This window comes from Schistocerca serialis, chromosome 4 (assembly GCF_023864345.2).
Source record: "Schistocerca serialis cubense isolate TAMUIC-IGC-003099 chromosome 4, iqSchSeri2.2, whole genome shotgun sequence".
NCBI classification, from domain to species: domain Eukaryota; kingdom Metazoa; phylum Arthropoda; class Insecta; order Orthoptera; family Acrididae; genus Schistocerca; species Schistocerca serialis.
Genome location: NC_064641.1, coordinates 128,027,409 through 128,044,728, shown reverse-complemented (window position 1 = coordinate 128,044,728; position 17,320 = coordinate 128,027,409). Strand labels below are relative to the sequence as shown.

Below are 17,320 nucleotides of genomic sequence, written 5' to 3'. Positions count from 1 at the left end.
CTGCACAAAAAATTCACGGAATTCAGGTATCGATGGCTCCGGTTATGCGTGCATCAATTTATCTAATCCTCTATATATGAAGTGCATAGAGGCCTGAAGAAGGCATTAATGAGATGCCAAAACTGGTCGTGTAAGTAAAATAACAACCTTTGAAAATATACAGCTGTTTGGTGATTTTTCTTTGGTAAATAAGTGACTAGATTCTTGTTGTATCCTTGTGTTATTTGAGCCTATGATAAGTCTCTAATGTTATGATTGTTTCTTTATGACTGGAACTGAGTAATTAGTAAAATGTTAGACTTTAGTGGATATAATGATAGAGCAATCACATGCAAAAGATGTGAGAAGCAAGTTCCCATCCCTGGCATAAGTATACAATAATCTTCACGGTTAAAAGTTAACATACGTTGGGCACTAAAAAATCAGAGTAAACGGCCTTCATCTTAAATTAAAAGCAGTGCTTTCCATGCTCCGATCCATCCATCTCTCTCCTCCTACAAAGCATCCTCTCCCAACAGCCATCATAATGCCCCATTGTCTTGGACTCGCTAGGTGCCCATGGTGCAAGATACTACACCATGGCAAGTAACTATGTAAATTGGAGACTGTTTAGTATAACTTTTAATGTCTAATGGCCTCACTACTGATAAAAAAATTGAACCCTAATCTTCTTTCCCTAATTTCTTGTTAATTTTTGTGTGTTGCTGCCATATGTCGTTAATGCTCATGACAAAGAGTAACTGTTATTCTTGTAAATTTCTAGGCAGCTATTGACTGGTGTAAACAATCTTCGAATGATTGCGTCTACGGTTGAGAATATGCACAGAATTCATGACCGTACTGGTGATTTCCTGGATATTGATGATGAGTCTGGACCAGCATTGTAATTGTCTGAACCAGAAGAGTCTCAACATCATTTATCTCTGATTGTGGTGAATGGTAAGACAAGAATTAATTTTTATGTTAATACTTTAATTGTATGTTTTGACAGGATTTGAAAACAAGTAGTGTGTTTGTGTATTTATTTATATTGAAATAGAAAAAGTGTTAGGTATTTATGGTAGGGTTCTAACGATTGTATCTTTCAGAAGCTTTTAGCTTTATTTTATTTTTAGTTGATTTGTAAAGAGTAAGCAAGTTCTGTCTGACAATAATACTGTGGATATTATAGCTCTTTTCTGATTTACATGCTTACAAGGACACAAACAGTAGCTATTTTATGTATTGTAATTGAAATTGATTATTTTGACATTTGTGTAAATAATCTTTCAATCCTAGCTTTTATAAATCTCTTAACACAGCTGGTAATGATAAATGGTGTGTAGTTAAGTGCCAAAAATCCATAAAAGTGTGAAGACATTAAATACATGTTTCATAAGGGGATTGTAAACATTATCCCCATGTACGAGGTACGTTTGAAAAGTCCTTGCAGAGTTCGAGAGATGGCACCACCGGCACGTATCGAGGTCATCCTTAGTTAGTAGAATCTTTGGAAAGAACGCACACAAAGTTTCAGCCATATTGGTCTATTTCTTTGTGTTTGCCATTCATGTGAATCAAGGAAGTCGAGTGATTGTCAAAAAACGTGGTGATTAAACATTATTTTATGAAAGGCAAAACGCCTCAGGAGACTAAAGAGAAGCTTGATAAACATTACGGTGACTCTGCACCTTCAGTTAGAACAGTTTATACATGATTTCAAAATTTTTGGAGTGGCCATATGAGCACAAGTGATGCTGAATGTTGTGGACGGCCTGAGGAGGCTACAACTCCAGAAATCATTGATAAAATCCATGATATGGTGGTGAATGACGGAAGAGTTCAGGTGCGTGAGATTGCTAGTGCTGTGGGCATCTCGAATGAATGGATACATAATTTTTGCATAAACATTTGGGCATGAGAAAGCTATCCGCAAGACAGGTTCCACGATTGCATATGCTTGGCCAAAACCAGATTTGTGTGAAGTGCTGCAAGGATGGTTTGCAGCTGTTCAGGAAGAATCAGCAGGACTCTAAGCATAGTTTCGTCACTGTGGATGAAAAATGGATACATTACTATACTCCTGAGACCAAACAACAACCTAAACAATGCGTTACCAAGGGAGAATCTGCACCAAAAAAGGCGAAGACCATTCCTTCGGCCGGAAAGTTTATGGTGACTGTCTTTTGGGATTTGCAACAGATAATCCTCATCGAGTATCTGGAAAAGGGTAAAATTATTACAGGTGCATATTATTCATCATTATTGGACCGTTTGAAAACCAAGCTGCAAGAAAAATGCCGGCGATTGGACCGCAAAAAAGTCCTTTTCAATCATGACAATGCACCAGCACACACCTCAGCAGTTGTGGTTGCAAAAAGAATGGAAATAGGATTCCAACTCATTTCACATCTCCCCTATTCTCCAAATTTGGCTCCCTCGGATTACTATTTGTTCCCTAATTTGAAGAAATGGCTCGCAGGACAAAGATTTTATTTAACCAAGGAGGTGATTGCAGCAACTAATAGCTATTTTGCCGACTTGGACAATTCCTATTATTCAGAAGGGATAAACAAATTAGAACTGCTCTGTACGAAGTGTACAAATCTAAAAGGAGACCCTGTTGAAAAATAAAAAATGTTTACCCCAAACATGTAAGTAGTTTTTATTTTTGCACGGACTTTTCAAATGCCCCTCGTAGTACAAATAGTTTGTGAACATAGTTTTACAACAATAACAAAATCTCCAAATCCACTGTATATTGACATTTTTTACACTATAAACTGTTATCAACTGAATACAAATTTCTTTTAATTTAAGATATAGCATCTTATGAACTATAACAATAGGAAAGGTGTGTCTAATTGTGATGCAGTTGATGTGTCTTTCTAATAATTCGTTTCAGATCAGAATGTAGACATTTCTTTAAAATATGTAGTGTGATTGTGCCTTGCATAAGGAAGTCTTTCTTGATAATTTTTTCTGCATTGCTTGATCAAGTGAAAATGACACTTTTGTTGTTGTTGTGGTCGTCGTCGTCATCTCTTGAACTGGAAAAAATAATTGTAGTGGAAATTTAAATTTTTATATGCAGATTCTGTTCAAGGTTTCATATAAAATCATCATATGCCTTACACAGATAAAAATTTTTTATCAATATCGGAGAAATAATCTTATCATCAGCTTGTGTTCAGAATGAAGTGCAGCTAAATTTATTTTTCTATGGCAAAAATTAAAATCATTTGTAATTCTGGCATAGTGATGTAAAGGGGAGCAATTTATACCAGATACATTGAATGACTATTTTATCATAAACAGTATATATGAAGGTGAAAAATGAAAACAGACTGTACTATAAAGGAGGGAGAAAATATCTCAGTTGTGTCAAGATTAAACTGATAACACTGTGTTGCGACTTAGACAGGAGAGTAAGTATTTGTGCAAAACATCTCTGGACCTAGATGATGGACAAAGAAGAGGATCTTTGTTGTTGTTTTGTAACCTAGTAATTTTATGTAATTTCCTTGAAGTTTGTTCATTTCTTGGAGATATCAAGATTTCAAAAGTGATTACAGTAAAGACAATAAAGTTATGGAACCTTTTAATCAATTGTGGAGTGTAGTACCCACAAGTAGTGACCCCAACCATGGCAGAAGATAAATCAGTTAATAGTGGAACCAGTTTGGCTAATGGGGCAGGCTCTATACTCATGGGATGCAGGTCAGGAGTGGGAGAAGATTGTGAAACTGTTCCACAATCAATGTTTATGTCCCAGCAATTCATGGACATTTCACCAACAGGCTGCATCACATCATCCACATCATGTAGTAAATTTATTGTGCCACTTATGTACTGCAGCAGGCAGATCGATGATTCCAACTTCTTGAACACTCTTTCAAAGCCTGCTGGATCATGGACAGTACCACGCAAACCATTACCACTGTGGGAGCATTGAACTCGCAAACATTATTATTACTAACAGATGTGGTTTACAATATGCTCCCAGAAAGGAAATATACACACATCAAAACCAATGTACTCCAACAAGTCCACAAATAGGCGGACATTTGGATTTAGCTAGTGCTGCAAGGAGAAACAATGGGAGAAAATATTGCTTTGGTCTTTTGGGGCAATACCTGTGGTCATTGGTTTCTGCAGCTGAGGTTTCTGACACTGCACTTGGGCAAGTTTGGATGCGCTAGTTACCTTTTGTGGTCAAGAACAGAGTGATTCTGGCACTTACTCTTCATTTGACTCGCAGCTACTAATCACAGACCAAATTCATCGAGCTCTAGCACTCTGACACGAGAAGAGTTTCACAAAATGGACAGCACATAGGTAGGCGTATAGATGTATACGTTGACGATTAGGATTAGCAACTCCTGCTAGAGTAACAGGTGAGTGCGCTGCGAAGCAACTTAGACTCTCTGCAGTGGCAAATCTGTGTGGTTCGAAGCACTTCCATTGGCACACAGCCTGAAAGACAATGCAGGACACAAGTTGATGGTAGCCAACAGGCAGTATGTATGATTTGGGCAGTTGGCAGACAAACATAATTAGCCATGTGCTTACCAAAACGAGTACAGTGAATGGACTTAAACATGGCCAATCCCTCCAAGTGCGTAAATAACCTGAGTTATGATAAGAGCACTCCATTAAGCCACAACCGTGTGGCGCCTAGCATTGGCATGTATCTATCTCAAGATGGACTAACAAGCACTTTTTACTTCACAGTACCTCCACATCACATCAGCTTTACATCAAAGACAGGTACAATGAACTCGTGAGTGTAGTTGATACAGGCTCAGATGTCAGCATCCTTCAGACGTTGATAATGAATTGTTTTTCCATACAATCATGGCTAACAGCAGCAAATGAACTAAAGATTCCTATATATGGTAATGAAGAATTGACTATGAGTTTGGATTTTCCACAAAAATTAAGATGGACTTTCCTGATTGCTGACATCTCTGAACCCTTTCTCAGAGCTGATTTCCTTTACTGTCGTCATATCACTGTGTTTATACAAGACGTTATGTTGCATATGGACACTGAAGTGGTGCACAGACATTGAAGGATGCAGCGAAACGCTGCATTGTTGACAAATACCATAGCACAAGTTCATGTAAGGCATAATACAGTTCACCACATACTTACAATGTCAGAGCCCCTAGTAGCTTACAAGGCATATCAGTTGGCCCCTGATAAGTATGCAGCTGCAAAGAAAGAATTTAAGGAGTTACTTGCAGTGGGGGTTATCAGACATTCTGACAGCCCTTTGGCATCACCTGTCAATCTAATAAAGAAGAAAAATGGGTCATGGGGTCCATGTGGAGATTATTGTGCCCTTGATGCATGTAGCACACCAGATTGGTGTCCAGTTCTGTGCTTGCATGATTTTATGGCCACAGTGGCAGGCTCCAGGGTGAACAAAACAAACACAAACTGGTTTGCAGTATTTCAAGAGACCTTTTTTTCAGCATTATTGATTTTTAGAAGTTATATCATCAGATTGCGGTAGCACCAGATGTGAAAAACGTTATCAATGTGATGAGGTCGTACATGGCCTGAACTTCTGTTTTGTATATTTAGACAGTCTGTTTATCTCTTCTACTTCTGAGCACAAAAACCACTTACAGATGATATTTGTAAGATGTGCTGAATATGGGTTGCAGATAAACAAAGGCAAGTGTGTCCTTTGCAAAGAAGAAGTGGATTTGTTAGGACATTGAATAACTCCGGAAGGAATTAAATCCTTACAGTCTAAAGTAGACTCATTGCAAGCAGTACTGCTTCCAGAAACACACAAACAGTTATGCCAATTGTCGGGAACGGCCAGTTTTTACAGATATGATCTACCACAGGCAGCTGAGGTGCAGACCCTGCTCAGCGCAGTGTTTACAGCTTGCATTTCGAGGGCACAGCTGCGGAGATGTTAGCTGCATTTCTCAAAGTTAAATCATTCTTGCGAGAAGTGGTATTTCTAACTCATCCTACGCCTTCAGCACTGCTAGCAGTGGATGTCGATGCCAGTCAGACTGCTATAGGAGCAGTGCTACAGCAGAAGATAAATGGATTATGGCAGCCACTCAGTTTTTTTTCCTCTCATAAGTTGTTTGAGGCACAGATGAGATGGAGCACATGTGACCAGGAACTTCTGGCAGTCTATGAAGCAATCAAGCATTTCCGAACGTAAGTTGAGGCATGCCAGTTCACTAGATCAAAACCCGTTTCCTTGGCATTTAACAACCCACAAAACTTCTTTCTTCTTGACAGTTTTGTCACTAGAGCTTGTGGCAAAATTCACAACCTATATTGGTCATGGGCATGTACTGTTTCTCCAGAATCAATGCACTCTCAGGAAATGTGAATCAAACACAAATGGCTGTGGCACAGGAAACAAATGGAGAACTACAGAGGTTCTGGACAATACATATTATGGAGATGCAGTTAAAACGACCACCACTGGTCAAAACTCTGATTTGGTGTGACGTGTCTCAAAGCCAACCTCACCCCTTTTTGTCTCCAAGTTTGTGGGCTACCAGTTCAGTAGCTAATGCAACCATTAGCATGGGAGACAGACTTATACGTGTGGCCAGGGTAGGATAAGATTTCTGCTTATGGGTTAAAACATGATTACTTCGTCAAGCAGCCAAAGTAGGATGTCATGTTCATAAACTGTTTCATTTGTGTGGGAAGCCAGCAGGTCATCTTTCACATGCGCACATAGACCTTTTAGTCAGCCCTGTTGCTTTTGTGAAGCTGTGCAACTTCGTTCATCATCATTCTACCAGCTACAATCTAGCCAGCAGTGACATAGTGAAACAATGGCACCAAGCACTTAAGTCAGCTATTACTTCACCAACCGCATTGATGGTGTCAACCACCACAGACATTCAAATGCCTTCAGGATCTCCCAAATCTGATGAAGACCAGTGTGTGATGGCACCAGAACCATTTCCAATGTATGCAGGCAGAACAATTTGACTTCAGTACCCCTATAAACCAGGAACTCAGCTCTGCCAGAGGGGGCTGTGTGGCAATGTAAACAGGAGAACAAGTAGTGTGGTAGACTTGGATGACAGGTGAAAAAGAGGATCTTTGTTGTTGTTTTTGTAACCTCTTAATTTTATGTAATTTCTCTGAAGTTTAAGGGGCGTTCATTTCGTGGAGATATCAAGATTTCAGAAGTAATTAAAATAAAGTTACAGAATCCTTTAATGTATTGTGGAGTGTAGAATTTTGTTTTACACCAGAAATAGTGTAAATTAAGTATCAGCTGTTTAGTTGAAACTAATGAACTGGAATACCACACCATCATTAAACTATTTATTTGGAATGATAATCAGCAATAAAAATTCATCCAAAGTCTTCAAGAGATTATAAGGATTGAACTTGTTCAGTATTTGCAAGAGCACATGATGATAGCAACATGTGTGATCACTGAAATATTGTCCCCGTTGGATGCTATGAGCTGACAGTACTCCTGTGGATTGTGTGATTAACTAATATGCTGGAAGAATCGAATAGTCATACCTCTTCATTAGGTACTCGATCTGCCCTTCTAAGCTTCTACGAGGGTCACTCCAAAAGAAATGCACACTATTTTTTTTAAATCCATCTTTTATTCTATATGTTCGTAAGTTTTACGGTGTGTAGATACATCCTTTAGGAACAATATTTTCATTTCTCCACATAATTTCCATCCCTCTCAATTGCCTTACGCCATCTTGAAACCAGCGCCTGTATACCCGGACGGTAAGTCTTTCAGTTTCCCAAAGAGATGATAGTCACATGGAGCCAGGTGAGGAATGTAAGGCGGGTGTTTCAGTGTTGTCCATTGAGTTTTGTGATCGCTTCCATGGTTTTTTGACTGACATGTGGCCGTGAATTGTCGTGCAACAGCAAAACATCCTGCTTTTGCCAATATGGTCGAACATGACTAAGTCGAGCTTGAAGTTTCTTCAGTGTCATCACATATGCATCAGAATTTATGGTGGTTCCACTTGGCATGATGTCGACAAGCAAGAGTCCTTCGGAATCGAAAAAACACCGTAGCCATAACTTCTCCAGCAGAAGGTGTGGTTTTGAATTTTTTTATTTCCCCCCCCCCCCCCCCCCCCCCCTCCTTGGGTGAATTTGCATGATGCCACTCCATTGACTGCCTCTTCGTCCCTGGTGAAAAATGATGGAGCCATGTTCCATCACCTGTCACAGTTCTTCAAAGGAACTCATCTCCACCATTCTCATACTTTTCCAAACGTTCGCTGCATACCGTTTTTCTTGTTTCTTTGTGAGCCACTGTCAACATCCTGGGGACCCACCTGGCACAAACCTTTTTTAATGCCAACACTTTCAGTATTCTACGAACACTTCCTTCCCCTATCCCAATGTCACGTGTCAATTCGTTCACTGTGATGCGTCTGTCAGCAGTCACCAATTCGTTAACACTCTGCACATTGTCTGGAGTGTGTGCAGTACGAGGCCTGCCGCTGCGAGGACAATCCTCAACATCGCCGTGTCCATTTTCATCACGTAACCTGCTTGCCCACTGACTAACTGTACTGTGATCAACAGCACCATCTCCATACATGTTTTTCAATCTCTTGTGGATGTTTCCCACTGTCTCATTTTCACAGCACAGGAATTCTATGACAGCACGTTGCTTCTGATGAACATAAAGTGTAGCAGCCATCTTGAAGACATGCTGTGACAGCACCACTCACGGGAACAGGTTGAACTGAGTTTGAAAACAAGAAGGAAGGATGTATCTACACACTGTACAACTTTCACACATGCAGAATGAAAACTATTTTTACAAAAGTAGTGTGCATTTCTTTTGCAGTGACCCTCGTATATTCTTCTGTAATACCACATTTACAAATCTGCTACTCTCTTGTTTATGCTATTTATCAGCAATGTTCACTTTTGTATAAGGACCTCCTGTCACTAAAAATTATATTAGATGTTAAAATATTCCTCTTATTCAGAAAATGTTTTCTTGCTGTTGCCCATCTGTACTTTATGTCCTCATTACCTCAACACAAATAGCTAAACACATGTACTACTTTGAGTCTCATTTCCTAATCTGATTCCCTTGAGATCACATTTTAATTTATCTTCACTCCATTACTTCTGTTGATATTCATGTTATAATCCTTTTCCATGACATTATCCATTCCATTCAGCAGATCTTTCAACACTTTCGACATCACTGTTAGAATTACAATGTCATTAGCAATTCCGAAAATTTTATTTCTTCCCCCTGAACTGAGGGATTATCATGTATTCCAGTTGCCTTTTTAGACTTAAATCTTTCAATGCTCTGTCAAATTCTTCTTGTAGTATCACATCACCATCTCATCATCTATTTCTTCCTTTTTCACAATATTGTCTTCAAATTTCTTTCCTCTAAATATCCCTTCCAACTATCAGCCTTTCCTTCTTTGCTTCACACTGTCTTCTCATCTGAACTCGTGATGTTCTTACAGCTGCTTATGCTTTCTCCAAAAGTATCATTAATTTTTTTTTTTATAATCATGCAAACTTCTGCGGATTTGCATTTCTCCTATAGCCAGTCCCATATTTTATGTCCTGTCAGCCTCCATGTGAAACTTAATATGATGTCAAACAATTTCTATTGGATGTTGTCATTTTGCTAATTTTTTCCTCTGCTGTCTTCGCTGCCTCATGTCTCACAGGTACCCATTCATCTTCTGGACTATGTCAGAAAAAGTGCATGTTTTGGCTAAAAATAGTCTTTCATTGCCAGACTAAATCATTTTTTCCTGTCATGTCCACCAAAATTTTGAAGTAGTAATGTCCGGCATCTTAATTCAAAGAGAAAAACGTAAGAGTATAATTCAACAGCGATGATGAAAGCATCCAAAATTTCTTAAACTTAGTCATTCTCCTGAATTTTCATCCTATTTCTTTAGTCTTAAAGTGTTCTTGTTGTAAAACTGTTCTTATTAATAGGCCTCTATTTTTATCCCATTAACATCAACTGGCATCAGGAATTTACAAGCGATAGTTTGTTTGCTGTCACTCTGTTGCAGTATGTTCGTAAATTTCCCACATTACATGAGTATTTTATAGGTGTGAAATTTCATTGAGGAGAAGCACATAGTGAAATGCAGAGACCAATTTGATGCTGTTGTAATACACTTCATTAACCACACAGAGATGGAACTTGAACAGTTGTATACTAGACAGTTGTTCACTGAAAAACAAAAAGTGTCAAAAGATAGTTGCCACGTGGGAGTACAACTCACTGCCTAAAGAGTCTTCTTATCCACTCCCACTTGCATTATCGGTAGTGTAGTCCCTGCAGGTGCCCCCTGCAGGAGTGTGGAGCACTGAGAGAGATGTTGTCAGAGGGCACAGATATTTACATCTTCTTCGCGCGCATGTGTGCGTGACTGACCATGCTGTGGCTGACTGCTACACAGGGCACGACTGGGCTGTTTCTTGGTGAGGGAAAAGAAAAATAATGTGAAGTTGTGATCCTTGACCTGTCTCGGTGCTCATTATGTTGGCTGAGATAGGGTGGAGATCAGTGGGGGCAACTGTGGTGGAAATGTTGGTTCACGTGGAGCTAACTGAGTGAGTGGCAGTGGGAGTGTGGTAGGCTGAGGTGGTGATAGGGTAGTACTGCAGTGGCATCCAGATCCACTTGAGTGCTGGGAGTTAAGTGTTATTTTCTAGGAGTAGGGATTGTTAGGAACGTGTCAGCTGATGGTCTTGATGTAACTATAGCCAGTTGACATCACTGGAAAATTTGGAGCTGTGTGTAAACTGTTGGGAAATAAAACCATTGTCAAGTTCGTGTTCCTTGCGTTGTCCTTCGATCATGATGAAGTTATCTACCAGTTTCACTTTTATATCTTCCAGCTGAAATTGGTGCATGTCAGGTGTTGTATGAATGTGTTGGCCGGACTTGAAATATCTGATGGTCTGTTATGCTCCAGAGTGATGTGAGTAATGGTGTTAGTCCATGCAGCTTCTTCGTTCAGTGTGCCAGAGGTATCCCGGAAAATCTATGCAGGTTTAAAGCGGTTCACTTCCTCATTTTAGTGCCCAGTGAGGGTGTGAATATGTGGTGGCTGCAATGCAGGTCACTTGGTATCATCTCACAACATGATGTATTCACATTCTTTGTGTGCAGAAGTTTTTGTTGGGCTGTGTGCATGTGGTGGGGATATTGTGAGCTGTGCAATGTGTTGTTTCACTCTGCTGAGTCACTGTCATTGCTCTAGTGAAACAAAGTCTGCTGGCAGAGTGAGCAGTTTTACTGTACAGAATTTCTGCTAAAAAGGCATGGAGATCCTCCTTGCATGCATAGTGTACGCTTAAAAGCACCCAGACCAATCATTCTGTCCACAAGCCGCTGTGATATGTAAGTGCTGCCTTGAGCATCCAATGCCAGCATTTCACTAAATTGTTGCTTTGTGCATGGTAAGTTGTGGCAGGATAGCACAGGACGCCACAAAGGTTACAAATTTCGGAGAATAGTGCAGTTTCAACTTGGCGACCATGATTGGTTGTGATGGAGGCGGAGCAGTCAAAACATGATACCCGCAATGGAATGAATGCTCTCACCATCATTCGTGCCATTATGTTTGGCAAGGGACTGGCTTCAACCTTGTGGGTGATAGGGTCAATGGCAGAAAGAACGTCTTGGGCCATTAGGTATCTTGTGTCAACCATGTGGCTGTTTTGCGTACTGTCCAACCTTACATCATTGAGGTGTTGTACATCAGACGTAAACTGTGCAATGTCAGAAATAATGTGGAGAACAGTCCTTTGCTGGATTACGTATGGAAGCCACCAGTATTCAGTATAAATAGTAAGCAGGCTGCCCTAAATATTGTCTTCCTAAGCACTGCACCACTTCATATACTGCAAGTAATTCTCTATCATAAGCTCTCCATTTACATTGACATTCAATTAACTTTTGAGAGAAGAAACATTATGGTTGTTGTGACCTTCTTCTATCTGTTGAAAGGCTGCTCCAGTTGTAGTTTCACTTATGTCGGAAGTAATTGACGAGGGAGCTGTTGTGAGTGGATGAGCTACCATATTTACTCTAATCTAAGCTGCACTTTTTTTCCAGTTTTTGTAATCCAAAAAACCGCCTGCGGCTTAGAATAGAGTAGAAATTAAGCGAAAGTTCTGAAAAATGTTGGTAGGTGCCGCCACAACTAACTTCTGGCGTCAAATATATGTAGCGCTACACAGGTATGCTTTGCAGGTACAAAGATAAATACTGGCGCCAAAACCTCTGCGTCAGTAAATAAATTTAAAAAAAGGTGGAAGACACGCTTTTTCCTCCGCCCCGAATTTCGACCACTGCATTTCCATACATTATCCAACGAAGTAAATAGCAATTCCTTATTGCTCATCTTCGAATGTAGCATAATTTCAGTGTACTACAAAAATCCGACTGGCAAGACTGTTTGGGATGTTTGTCAGTATGGCCAACTCTACGTTCTGAATTTTTTCCTACCTGTGAGAAGAGATGGTTGCTAATAGGAACTTTTATGAATTGTGAATCGCGTGCAGTTTTCTCTTCACCATAAGAATAATACGAATATAAACGTTTTGCCATGTATTTTTTTGTGTTTGCTGCTATCTCATTTAAATCCTGTCAGCCTAATAAACTACAAAACTAGAGTGAGACAACAGAAAACGTGGAAGAATATACATATCATGTCATGTTTATATTCGTATTATTCTTATGCCTAATAGTGATACAGTCAGAAATGAAGCGCAGCAATTGACTAGATTTTTAAATCTAAGATTACTCTAATTTCTGTGCAGACTGTAATGTACTAAAGATGCGTCTGCAAAGATTTTCAAATGGAGAAAAATTTTCGCTAAACTCTCGTTCAGAACGTCTTCTATCATACGCAGTCTATTATTTGGTTCTTGTTGATCATTATCAAAGAAAGCAGCAGTGTAAGTAACAACAGATAGCAGTCTCTTGCCATTGTTTCGCTAATGAGACGATTCCTCTCTCTCTCTCTCTCTCTCTCTCTCTCTCTCTCTCTCTCTCTCTCTCTCCTTTTTTTTTTAAAAAAAAAAATTGTAAGCGGCGGTAGCGTGCACAAAAGCAAGCCATGCCACGAGCGACGACACTCACTATCAGAACGCGACATACAATGCATGACACAGTACAATAATGCATTTTCAGCTTAGAGTGACATAAACACTATAACAAAGAGAACGGCGCTTAGCAGATCAAAGAAAAATAAGCAATCAATGCAAACCAGACGAAGCACGTGAAAAAGGAATGGTACCCGTATAAATACGGACGGAGTGCCTGACGCATAGCAATGGCTATCTGGTAAAGCTTAACTGCTAAGATTACAACTCGAACCAAACTACTGTAGCTGTATTGTCATTCATTCGACCTAAATTGTGTCTCATATTACAATGGACCAACTTTGTTTCGATTTGGAGCTGCGGCCTAAAACTTTTCTCTCCCCTTGAATTTCGAGTCTCGGATTTCAGGTGCGGCTTAGATTCGGGAAAATTTTTTTTCCTTGATTTTGAGTCTCATTTTTCAGGTGCGGCTTAGATTCGAGTGCGGCTTAGATTTGAGTAAATACGGTAATGTTGTAGCATGTGATAAACTGAGTTTAATATGATTAAATGCTCATTGCATTTGAGTGGTCCATTCGAGGTGATGCTTGCCGCAAATATGCTTGCCAGCCAATGCATTTGTCAGTGGTGCCTATGCTGCTGGTTGAGATAAGTGATGCCTGTACATATTTTATCATGCTGAGAAATTGGTGTAATTCTCAGATGAGTTCGGTGTGGTGGTTCATGGGGCAAATGCCATTATGTCTAACAGAGTGGCACAGAAACGTTATTTCAGATTTTGTAAGTTGGTATTTGTCATCGTTTATCACTACACCCCAAAGTGTTCAAGAGTTATGTTCCTTGTGTTTCTGCGATGTGGCAGAAAGAAAGCAAAATATCATCCAAGTGTGGATAACAGAAACGAAACTTGTAGAGTATACTGTCGATGAAGCATTGCCATGTTTGGGCTGCATTTCTCAAACCGTAAGGCATTAACAAAAAATCATAGAACCAAAACAATATGATGACTACTATCTTCGATGTGGCTTCAGTAGTCATAGGACTTTGCAGGTAAACTTTTCTGAAGTCTAGAACACTGAAAACAGAAGCACCTGCTAAGGTATGAAAGTCTTTAATGTTCAATATTGGGCATCAATAGAAATTGTGCATGCATTGAGAGCCTGATAATTGCCAAATACTCTAATCTATAATTTCTGTCTTTTTTGGGAACAACATGTATGGACGAAGGCCAAGAGCCGTCAAACTGACAGAGGCCAGTCTGTGCACTTTGTGGCAGACTGGGGGCCAGCTGTAGTACAGATTTTATACACAGTTTTATGCTGAATACCTCTATTGAAATTTCACACCCAAGTCCTGGGAGGCAGGGGTAACAAACACACTGAGGACTCATGTGCACTGCAAGAAAAAATTATCGTGCTGATCTGTGTGAGCAGTGGGTCATAAGTAGCATTCTGCTTCTGCCTCAACTGCATGGGCATCTGCTGCCAATGCTTTGCTTGTTGCTGTCTCATTTGTGTTAGTTATGCTGGAACAGTGGCACTTCTCATGTTTTAGGTGTTGCAGATAGGAACATCTGGCATCTAACTCACTTCCTAAAAAAAAAGAAATATCGTGCACAGTTTCAGATTCTCATTGAATAATCTGTATTTCTCCTTTCTCACTTACTCATGGACACTGTGACCTTCTGTAGCTCTGATTCTAATGTCTGGTAGTCATTCAGTAGTTCTACACGATTGTCATGTGTGAAACACTGGAAAAATGTTTGCCGAGTGATCTCCTCTGAAGCCGTTTGTGCATGTAGTGGTGAATACCAATGACCCCTTGTGGTGGAGGCTTATAGGTACATCAATCCCATAAGGGTCCAGAACTCCTCAAGTCTTGTCAGCTGCCTATGGTTGTGGCCAGTGTCCTGTTTCCAGCTCCAAGCTGGCAGCAACATCTGGCTGGCAGGCAAAACAACAAGACCCCACCTGTGTTTGTTCCACACTTGTTTCGGTGACTAAGTGGGCAACTGAACTACACCATGCAATCACCGAAACATAAATCATGATCTGCGGTAAATGCTTCGGATCGCCACAGTCGCTCAAGTCGCATACAATTTAAAACGTGGGGTCACACCAGTTTTGCCGAAGTTCTAACTGACAGTGGCAGACTATGTACAAGACCACTTAACAAATCAGTACAAACTGGTCAACTTCGGCTCAGCAGTGAGGACCATTCCAAGGGAGAATCCAGCAACACAGATTCCAACACCAGCCATCCAACTGCATGCCACTATCAGCTCTCCTATCAAACTTTATTGAACTGTAACACACACCATAGATCTTGGCCTCCACAAAAAATTGTTGTGGCAGTTCTTGGTCGTGGATGTTCACGAACCAATCTTGGGCACGGATATCCTCTGTTACTTCAATCTCTCACTGGAAATGAGATGAGGAACCATTCACCAAACCAAGAGTGGAGAATTTGTACAAGGGGTCATTGGTATTCACCACTACATGCACAAACGGCTTCAGAGGAGATCACTCGGCAAGTATTTTTCCAGTGTTTCACACATGACAATCATGTAGAACCATTGTTGTCAGATACATTTGGGTATCGTCGATGTTGACAAATAGCGAACAATCTGTCAGCCAGAAGTAATCTGCATTCCATCATGTCATTCTCATGCGAGATCATTGGCAGTTGTATCTCCAATGGTAGTTTGATGAGCCATAGCATCCATAGCACATTATCGGGCATGAGATTTGAGTTGAAGGCATTGTCAGAGCTGATGGTGTCCTGTTCCCTAATTGTTCATTGTAAATTATTTCTTGTAACTGTTGGTCCAGTATCAAGCAAGCCAACGAAGCAATGGTGCTTTGGCAACAGTGTATATGCTGTCAGCTGGAGATTGTGTGTGTGTGTGTGTGTGTGTGTGTGTGTGTGACGTCACTTATGGTGCAGGCATGCTCTCTTAAGTTGCTTAATAGAGCGATGAACGTGGAAATGCCGTCAAAGATGCCGTTGCTCTGTATTCAGTAATTGTGATCCATGTTGCTAGTTGTTCTGGTTAGAAGGGTGGCGGTTTAGAGTAGAAGTTCTGTTGTACATATGTTCCACAGAATCTTTGTCATAGAGGTGGCTGTACATGTGGTCGGAGGGTGATAGCAGATTAGATCCCTGGTAAAATGACTCTTCTTGTTATCAAAATGAATGAGAGAATCAAATGTCAGTGCACACACATAACCACAGTCTCTGGCTGCCAAGGCCAGTTTTTTTTGCAAAAACTTTGTGATTTTACGTGGATTTCAGTGCAAAATGTTGTGCAAGCTTTAGGGCAGCTTTGGCCAAATTTATGAAAATTGAAACTAGTGGTAATGTAAGTGAGATAGTTGTATGAGATATGCAACATTTAATGTTCTTCACACTGTTAAAATTTAAAGGCTGATCCGTTCTCTGTTTCCCTGCAGTGTGTGGGCAACGTTGGGGGGGATCAATGACATGTTGAAAAGTAATGCCTTTGAGTTTTTTATGTGAAAACTCTTAAAGCTATTTAAATAAAACAGCTGTCATTAACATTCTACATCTTGGTACTTCATGTCTACGTATTTATTTATCAACATAGGCACCATGGCGATGAACACATTTCTCCAAACAAGAGTTGGATGATACATCACAGTAGAATGTATGACTTTGTTGAGGAAGCCACAAGCTCACCTCTGCTTGTGCCATTTCATCATTATCCAAATGAAGTCCTCTAATGTTTTTTTAAGTTTTGGAAACAGTTGGAAATCGGTTGGGCCAAGTTGGTACTGTATGGTGAAAGGTCGATGACAGTGAACTCAAGGTGTCAGATTGTTGAAGATGTCACAGCGCTCGTGTGTGGTAGAGGTGCTTCATGTGTGGATGAACTCTTCGAATTCGAAACTTGATTACAGCATGCTGTTTCCCATGCACCGACATAGATACATTGCACGCCGCTATGTTACATCCTACAATTTGGAGCCCTCTAGCAGCAAGAGACATGCAAATATGTTGACATGAAGGATAAAGATGTGGAATGTTAATAGCATTTGTTGTATTTATAAAGTTTTAAAAGTTTTCACATAAAAAATTCAGAAGCATTACTTTTCACCACACCCTCTTATTTTGTGATTGCAATTTTTTGTAAAGAAAGTATACAAGTGTCCTTTAGTACTTCTGTTGGAAGGTTACTTATTGTCAACTCTACTGAATTGCAGCAGTTCTTTGT

The 17,320-nt window shown here is 40.1% G+C and overlaps 1 protein-coding gene across 1 annotated transcript in view; it reads left to right on the top strand.

Moving 5' to 3' along the window:
• The window catches only part of LOC126474126 (uncharacterized), an 85,340-nt gene that overhangs the window by 55,948 nt on the left and 12,072 nt on the right, over positions 1–17,320 (top strand). The window contains exon 7 of the mRNA XM_050101561.1: positions 764–939. Coding sequence (XP_049957518.1) covers positions 764–887 — 124 coding nt within the window. The 3' untranslated portion in view covers positions 888–939. The remainder of the gene's footprint in view (positions 1–763; positions 940–17,320) is intronic.